Source organism: Merops nubicus, unplaced genomic scaffold (genome assembly GCF_000691845.1).
Source record: "Merops nubicus isolate BGI_N331 unplaced genomic scaffold, ASM69184v1 Scaffold53141, whole genome shotgun sequence".
Lineage (NCBI taxonomy): Eukaryota > Metazoa > Chordata > Aves > Coraciiformes > Meropidae > Merops > Merops nubicus.
The window spans coordinates 1-8953 of NW_008587291.1; the positions used below are offsets into that span (position 1 = coordinate 1).

General features: G+C 45.3%; 1 protein-coding gene across 2 annotated transcripts; it reads left to right on the top strand.

Moving 5' to 3' along the window:
• Positions 1 to 252: 252 nt before the first annotated feature.
• On the top strand, positions 253 to 7294 carry LOC103781155 (creatine kinase B-type). 2 transcript variants are annotated; one of them, XM_008948857.1, is made up of 7 exons: positions 253 to 465; positions 1595 to 1749; positions 2660 to 2792; positions 3697 to 3868; positions 5350 to 5473; positions 6167 to 6356; positions 6926 to 7294. In XM_008948857.1, exons 1-7 carry the CDS (start codon positions 273 to 275, stop codon positions 7102 to 7104), a joined length of 1146 nt encoding a protein of 381 aa, XP_008947105.1. In that variant the 5' UTR covers positions 253 to 272; the 3' UTR covers positions 7105 to 7294. The 2 variants fall into 2 exon arrangements, with proteins under 2 accessions (XP_008947105.1, XP_008947106.1); XM_008948858.1 differs by lacking the exon at positions 253 to 465 and adding an exon at positions 924 to 1111.
• Positions 7295 to 8953: the final 1659 nt, after the last annotated feature.

Below are 8953 nucleotides of genomic sequence, written 5' to 3' on the forward strand. Positions count from 1 at the left end.
GCGTCCCGGGGCAGCGGGCACAGCTCCGGCCCTCGCGGCCGGGACGCTGCAGGGCCGGGCACGACTGGCGAGGTGAAGAACTTTTTTTTTCCCCTTTCCCCAGCTCCTGTGGAAGGTTGTGTAGCAGCAAGGGTGTACAGGTCACGGGCGGAACGGCAGCCAAGGTGACCTTGCCTGGGTGCCCGGCTTTCCCCCGGCGGTTCGGAGGCATGCCAAGCCCCCAGTGATAGGCTTCCACTCTTTCTCCCCTAGTGACTACGGTAGGGTCAGACATGCCGTTCTCAAACAGCCACAACCTTCTGAAGATGAAGAACTCTGCTGATGATGAGTTCCCTGACCTGAGTGTTCACAACAATCACATGGCCAAGGTGCTGACCCTGGACCTGTACAAGAAGTTGAGGGATAAACAGACTTCCAGTGGATTTACGCTGGATGATGTCATCCAGACTGGGGTTGACAACCCAGGTAACAGCCGGGGACCGTTAGATCTGCATCACGATCTGTTCTCCCTGCTTACTGGAAGTGCTTCTTGACAACAGCACCCAAAGCCCTTGAGCTGCTGAGGGGCAAATCTCATAAAGCATTGAGAGACGGCTGTAAAAAGCATAGTTGGGATAAAAGAGGCCTTGTTCTATCAAGCCATGTTCCTTGCTGTGATCTGACTTATCAATTCCCAGACACTTCAATTATGTAACTGCTCTGCTAAATACTTTCAATATGAGAAAAAAAAAAAAAACCAAACCAACCCACAAATACATTCTAATTATAACACAGCCGGTGGGGGGAAAAAGTGTCGGCTCATCTGGCTGTTCTGGTCTATTCCTATTCCAGACTGCTTATGTGATGTTCTTTAGCACTTCTATGAAAAAAGGGGGAGCAGATGTGTTTATGTGTTAACATTACAGTGTTTATTTTTACTCTAGCAATATCAAAATGGCCCAACTAAATAATCAGAGACTGCCTCCTGATGAGGAGTACCCGGACCTGAGCGCCCACAACAACCACATGGCCAAAGTTCTAACCCTGGATTTATACAAGAAACTGAGAGACAGAGTCACACCCAGTGGCTTCACCCTGGATGATGTCATTCAGACTGGGGTTGATAATCCTGGTAAAATGCGTTGAGAATACTTTGTGTGAGCCAGCTGAAGTAACTGATGCTTTTGAATACTGTGACTTAAAGCTAATTTTGTGGAGGTGGTATGAGCAGACTACAGAAATGTGGCTCTGTCCAAAGCAGAAGGAATAAAAAGCAAAGTGTGCTTTCTTACAGCAGAGCATGGTTGTTTAGACATAAAGTTCTCTCCGGTGGTCTGAATTGGCTAGGGAAATTGGATGTGCTGTGCAAACTTGTCCTAGACCAAGCTTGATAAATGAGTGTGGTTTAATGGCAACAGCTATGGGTTTCCATAGCACTCAGCTTTACTAACTGGATAAAGTGTAAAATGCAGAGTTTCTCTCCAAGTGGTTTTGTGTAAGAATGCATTTCTAAGTGACTAGACTTAACACTAAAGAATTTGCCTGATAAGTGCTGCGCTGGAGGGCAGCCAAACATCACCCAAACTTAGCTCTTCTGACTTTATTACCACTCCAGGCCACCCCTTCATAATGACAGTAGGATGTGTAGCTGGTGATGAAGAATCCTACGATGTGTTTAAGGAACTCTTTGATCCAGTTATTGAAGACAGACATGGAGGCTACAAACCAACTGATGAGCACAAGACTGACCTGAATGCTGATAACCTGCAGGTATAAACTTCAAATGAGTTACTAATGCCTACTGGTCTGAGGACTAGGTAAAGTTGTTTTCAGCTGCCTGAACTGATTACTCAGGCTCTGTCCCCTCGCTTTCACCCAGCACAGACCCATAGACTGTGTCCAATGCAGTCAGACAAGAGCTTGCTGCTGTAGGATGTCAGTGGCTGGGTGGAACCAAGCAGCTGGTGTGCAGCAGGACCTTACTTAGTGTGCTATGGCAACATAGGTCATGCAAAAGATGTTCAGTGTTTATTTTCCTGAACTCTGTGGGCTGTAGCTAAACAGCACAGTCCCAGGAGTCGAGGGCTGCCATGAAACTTAACACTTTCTATATCTGATCTTGGATCTTAAATGTCACCTGGTGGTCTCATTCTATAGAATAGGTATTGTTATTGCTAGGAGTAAGGATTTCATCCCATTTAATGGATTTCAGATGTTAATGTGGACTCTGGGAGTTCCTAAATGCCATGTTGATCGAATAACCATAGGTCATCTTGAAAATAAGAGACTTTGAATAACAGTAGTGAGTAATTTCCATTTGCAAGAGTAAACGCCTATCTAAACAAGAAGGGTTTGCCTCATGTTGATATCTCTAGGCTGCAGATATGAAGGGGTAACAGAAGGCCAGACCAGAGTCTGAAACGGACATAATGTTGTTCAGGTGGTATCCCTATCTTCTAGCACTACTCAGTAACTGTAGTTTTAGCCTCAAAACAAGGGTTGTGTTACACAGATACTTGAGCTAATGCTGAAGAAAATAGTCCTTAAGGACTATTCTGGACTTACAGGCCAAGCAGGCAATCTTCAATGTAATGTGCACGCTGAAATGCGTGGGAGCTGTGCCTTTAGGGTAGGTTATCTTGGCGATGGGGTTGGACTCACTGGTTTCCTGATCTTTTAGGGAGGTGATGACCTGGATCCCAATTACGTGCTAAGTTCCCGAGTCAGAACTGGTAGAAGCATCCGTGGATTCTGTCTTCCTCCACACTGCAGTCGGGGAGAGAGGCGGGCTATTGAGAAGCTCTCTGTTGAAGGTAAAGTGAGAACTGGGTGCATTGGGGGAACTTTGCACAAGAGGTGTTCTTTGCAGTTTGAAAATGGAGGCAGTTGGCAAAAGCAGCCTCTCTCAGGACTTGGTCTGAGCGTGGAGCCTTCCCTGAAAAAGGCTCGTTACATTCCAGCTGCCTCAGCATTGCAGTTTGTAGCTTAGAGCAAGAGCACATGTCAGAGGGAAGCTGGGACTGCATTAAGTTGTCCTTGCTGATCTTGAAAGTTTTTTTTCTATGTGGGGAAAGAGATTGACTCATCGTGGCTCAAACCTGAAGTGTAACAGGTGTGTAGCAACTTCAGGGCTTGACTCAGGGGTGCAGTATTTTGTGGCTACTCTTAATTGACTTTCATTAGTGTTCAGCTTGTTTAGAGGTGTAGTCTTGCTCCAGATGTGCAGCTGGCTGGAGTAAGCCCTAGTTTCCAGTGGAACTCCTCAGCTGTAGGTTTTTTCTACTGCCTCCAAACTCCATTAAGTGAGGGGAAAGGATACACTTCAGGTGGAGTTCTGGAGGCTGAGAGTGTAGTTGCTCCAAAATGTCTCAAGGACAGGGTAGTAGTCCTTGACTAGAATATTTAATACTGTTTGTTATATTCATGACCTTGATTTTTCTTGGAAGGAAGCGCTCCACTTCTACAGTTAAGCAGCAGTAATGATTCTACACTGCATGTAAAGGAACAAAAGGCCACTTGTGTAAGCTTGGAAGGTGCAGACAAGTCATCTGATACTGCCTTAAGTTCTGTGATGCTGCACAGGCATCGCCATTGCAGATGAAAGCAAGGGAGGAACCAAAGCCAGCAGATCAGACACTGCCATACTTGTGTGTAGTCTCTGAAGTGGTGGGAATGTCTAGCATCTTTGGTCCCATCCTAAAAGTGACTCTCTTTCAGCACTGGGCAGTCTGGAAGGTGATCTCAAGGGGAAGTACTATGCTCTGAGGAACATGACTGATGCGGAGCAGCAGCAGCTGATTGATGATCATTTCTTGTTTGACAAGCCAGTTTCTCCTCTTCTGTTGGCATCTGGGATGGCACGAGATTGGCCTGATGCCAGGGGTATCTGGTGAGTGTATGAGTGTAGCTGGGAGGGCTTGCACAGTTTTGGTCATGGCTCGTACTGTTGGGAAAAACAGCAGCTTCTGAACTTGCATTACTGAATCCAACAAGAAACTTGAGTGGTATCCTCTGGGGAATCTGCATCTAAACCAGCAAAACTTGGACAAGTGCTACTGTGTGTGCACCACATGGGGCTGGTGGGAGCAAGCCAGCTTGGCTAGCCTGTAACCAGAGCCTCCCTGTCCAGCACAGGTTAGTGAAGCACTAGACAACAGTGGAATCAGGTTACAAAAGCAGATAACTTCTGGAGGAGTACATGTGCCAGTACACCCAGCTCTTGACCCAGCAGCTTAGTTTATTTGTGGTGACAAACCATAGTGTTGGCTTAGCTCAGATGGATGGATAGTTGCTCCCTTGTATCATTACTTCTGCTTGCAGGAACTTGCTGACACTGGACTAGTATGGCTTTCGCTGTACTTGTGTTCACATTTCTCCTTGCCCCCAGAGACCTGGTGACATGAGTTGACTGATGAAAAGGTGTGGAATGGAAGGATTCTGCTTGTCAGATGTGGGTCGTCTACATAAAAAAACTGCATTTTGGGAGCTTCTGCAGCATAATTAACTTGCTCCCCTGTAAGCCAATGGCTAGGCTTTTGTCAGCTGGGATACTCCAACTCTACCTTCCTCAGTACAGCCTAGAGGAAGCATGCTTTGTTTCTGTAGGTCACCTTTAAGATTGCATCATCTACCTGCAGATTGCCAGCACTAGATAGGGCTGTCATCTGAGCATGACTAACCTAAAAGCTTGAAGTGTAAAGTCTGTCTTATCTGCATAAATAACTTCCCTCAGATACTTGTTAAGTTTTGATCCTAATCAAGCTGAGAAATTATCAGCATAAATATTGACGATAGCTCTTGCTCCTAGCTGCAAGCTAGGACAAGAGGGGCCCACTGGTGTTTGGAAGTTTTTATAGCATCTCTGAAGAGCCCTGATTAAAATGAATAGTAAAAAACTCTGTTCTCTGATGAGGTAAGTTTAACAGAATCTGCCAAAATTCTGATAAAAGGCACCTTGTCAGCATGGTGTCATTATGAACATTAGTGTATAGGGCTCCCTTGGTCTGTACTGATCACCCTTCTACAGACTGTGCTGAACAGGTGAAATCTCATAAATTTGTAAACTCGGGCCACAAGTGAGCTAGGGGGATGGCTGAATTTTAGGGTTTGATACTGTAAGACTGGTTAATGTCACACTATAACTCATTCTGACCTGTTTAGAAACTGACCAATTCAACTTTCAAAAGAGCAGGGTAAAAAACTTCTAAACTCTTAGGTCCTCATGGACAAAAGTAAGATCAATTTCCTTGAAGAAGCAATTTAAGTGAGCCTCTTGAAATAAAAGCTACAGTGATGACTGATTTGGTGCTATTACAATTATCTTGAAAATGTCAGTGGGACAGACAACAAGTTGTTTGCCTTCTCTTGTAGGCACAATGATAACAAGACATTCCTTGTTTGGATCAATGAGGAGGATCACCTTAGAGTTATTTCCATGCAGAAAGGTGGCAACATGAAGGAAGTATTTACCCGTTTCTGTACTGGACTAACACAGGTAAATCAATATGCCTAAGCTGTAGGTGCAAATGGTATGTGTTTCTTTGGGTAGAGCTGACAATGCAAGCCCTTTCAAGCCCTCTCTGGAGTCCTCCTGCATGGTGGTGCTTCATAGCCTGGGTCTCTGGGAACACCCTGATGAAACACTTACATTGGCAAACCCTTGTGGCTATGAAATCTAGAATATGTATTTCGATGTGGCACATATCCAAGTGTCTAAACTTGGTTTTCTATGTGGTTCTATAAATCAAACATTGAGGCACCTGGCAGGGGGGGAAGGAAAAAATGCTTGAATGTGGATGGGCAAAGCTGGACTGAAGTTCCTAGGCTGAATGCTTTTCTCAGCTTCTAGTCTTGATATGGACTTGAGCCTTACCAGCCCCTTCCCTAATCCTAACAGATGTGCCAGAGTGACATGGACTAAGTCAGGTTTCCCAACAGATAATGACTTCAGATTTTGTAGTGTAGCTTAAACTTGGCCTGTCTCACCGCTAGAAGCAAGACTAAGGCCTTAAAAGCTCCTTGTTGGTGACCCTTTTTTCCACATGGGAGGGGGTTTAGTGACTGACTTAACTCTTCAGAGTGTTGTGGCTGTTGCTATGTGACTGAAGCTGTACATGAGCACTAATGGATGACCTTCATCCTTCAGGGCAGAGAGCAATCTTTAAACATCAGTTCTCTCTATTTATAGATAGAAACTCTCTTCAAGTCCAAGAACTATGAGTTCATGTGGAATCCACACTTGGGCTACATCCTGACCTGCCCATCCAACCTTGGAACAGGGCTCCGTGCTGGTGTGCACATCAAGCTACCAAATCTTGGGAAACATGAGAAGTTTGGAGAAGTCCTCAAGCGGCTTCGGCTGCAGAAGCGAGGCACAGGTGAGAGGTGGTACAATGATGTCCACTCAGGCTGCCCTAAGATGCCAGTGAAGCCTGGCTAGAGCTGGAGTCATGTCTTGGGTCACACTGGCAGTGCCTGTCACACCATCCAGAAAGTACCCTTGTAGAGCACAGGGGGAGAATCAAGCCTTAAAATCTTATCTTGGAGCAGCTGGGGATGCCAGTGTACTTTTACTGAATGTGGTTATGTCTTTCTGTGTGGTATTCTGATCACTAGATAAGGTGGGCCTGGTGGCAGCTCTTTCTGTTGTAAGCAGGGATGCGATTCCTGATTTTACTTCCAGCTAGGGAATAGCTACAGTGGGTATTTCTAACCACAGGTTAGATTGCTTGTGGGTTAAAAGAAAAAAGAGCTGGCCTAATGGCATGCTCAGTGGCTCATCTTGGCAGTCACATGGAGCTTTATTTCCCTGCATGGAGGAGGAGGCAGCAGTGACAGCTTGTAGGGAATTGTCTTGCTGCCTTCCCATGTCAAGCTAGTGAGGGAAGAGAGGTAAGCTCACCTGCTTTCGCAGTGGTTAGTGTACTAACTACTTCTCTTGCTCCAGGTGGTGTGGACACAGCTGCTGTTGGAGGAGTGTTTGATGTCTCCAATGCTGATCGTCTTGGCTTCTCTGAGGTGGAGCTGGTGCAGATGGTGGTGGATGGTGTGAAGCTGCTCATTGAAATGGAAAAACGCCTTGAAAAAGGCCAGTCCATTGATGACCTCATGCCAGCTCAGAAATAAAGCACTTTGTTCTCATGGTTCCTAACTTATTGGATGAATAATAAAAAGTCACTCCAATTCAGTTCCTTGGGGTCAGAGCCCACTTAGTTACACTGTAGAGAAGTCTTCCATCCATCTATCTGTGTTAGAGTTTATTTTTTTGATGGTTGAGATGTTGTTGAAAACAAAATAAACTATTGTTTTGGCTTGAGATGTCTTAGATGTCTTAATTGAATGTTTCTGAGATGTGACTTGTTTTTCTTAGTTCTGCTAGATGGGCTGGTTTTGTGTGCTGTAGCACATCTTCCTGGCTGTGCTGCTGCAGTCCACTTGAGGTTAAAGCAGTGTCAAAAAGTGAACCTTTAACTTGATAGTAGTTGCTATAAAATTTGAGGACTAGTATTAAGTGTGAGTCACAGCAAACATGCCCTACCTCCAAGGCCTCGACTTGCACATCTGTGCATGGCTGCTGTAAATTGTCATTATCCTGGGCTGACTCCTGTAAGGGAGGGGAGGCAGATCTGGGTACAAAGGGCTACTGTTCTCAGACAGGTCTTCCTGGGACTGCCGGGCAGTGCTCTGAGGTCAGTCTTCAGCCCATAATGATACTGACATTAAGCTAGTTGGGGGGAGGTGATCACATTTTATCTAGAGATGTGCTGAGTTGGTGTAAACAACTAAGGTTTCTTTTGGGGGTGAAGAGTAAGATGAAACTTAGACTGACTCCATGCTTGTTTCTTAAGTGGTCTCAGCTCAGCCCCCATTCAGGGAAGAGATGGGGTGCTGTAAGCTGCCTCTTAGAGGAAAATACCAGATAACCAGCTGACTCTTTGCCCATATTCTAGTTGTACCATGAACCTAAAAAAACAGCAGTGTGGTCAATTAAGACATGCTAAGTAGTTGGGGTTTTTCCAAATGGTCTGGCTTGCAAGCTCAGGCTGTGCTCTGGGTGTAAGCTTGGAGTGTTGGGACCAAGGAGGTTTGTTCTCCAGAATGGCTGTAGTCAGTGTATGTGTGTGCTTGTTGTGTGGAAACATCACATTATTGACCTACAAAAGCAACATTTTCCAGAAGTATTAATAGCTAGGAGCATTGGACCTGTGGCAGCAACAGCTTTTGCAACTCTTGCAACCTGGGAAGCAGACAGCTCCTGCTCAATAGCTCTACCCACTGCTGAAGCCTGGCTTTTATAGAGGGAGTGTGATGAAAGGTTGATGCATAGCTTCACAGCGTGCTGCTTTATATAGGTTCCTGTAGATAACTGAAGCTTTCTTTTGTAGAGGCTGTTATTTCTGAGGCTGTGATTGCAGGCTGTCACTTAGCTGAAGTCATGACTTCAGCTGGGGTAAGCTAACTAAGTTTTGGTGAGGGAAAGCCTGAGTGAACATCTCAGATGAGGTTTTTATTATTATTATGGCTTTCTGTGATTCAAACTTAAACTGAGTAGATGAAAGGGAATCACACGTAACATGAGTTTTGTTCTGTGCTGGGCAATGTTCCTGTAATCGGCACAGGGATTTTTCTGTACAAGGCTTGTGAGAGTGGGGAAGGGAAAGTGGTGCGAGAGACAACCGTTGGTTCTGTATGTTTGTGTCCCCCTTGCTGTGCTTTGTGTCGCTGTTCACAGACATTTGGCAAATAGCTGGTGCTGCATCTTGTAATCAGAGAGTGTTCATTTAGTGGTGCCTCTCAACGTGGCTTCGTTACAGTGCTCACAGCAATTATCTAATAGAAGCAGGTGCTGGAGGACTTGTCTATTTTTTTCTAGCTATATCTAATAGAAATACCTCCCTCCCCGTGCATGTTGTTTCTCCCATCTTCAGCCCATCAGAGCTGCTACATCTCTGTCTAGTTCTAGCCAGTTTGTCCC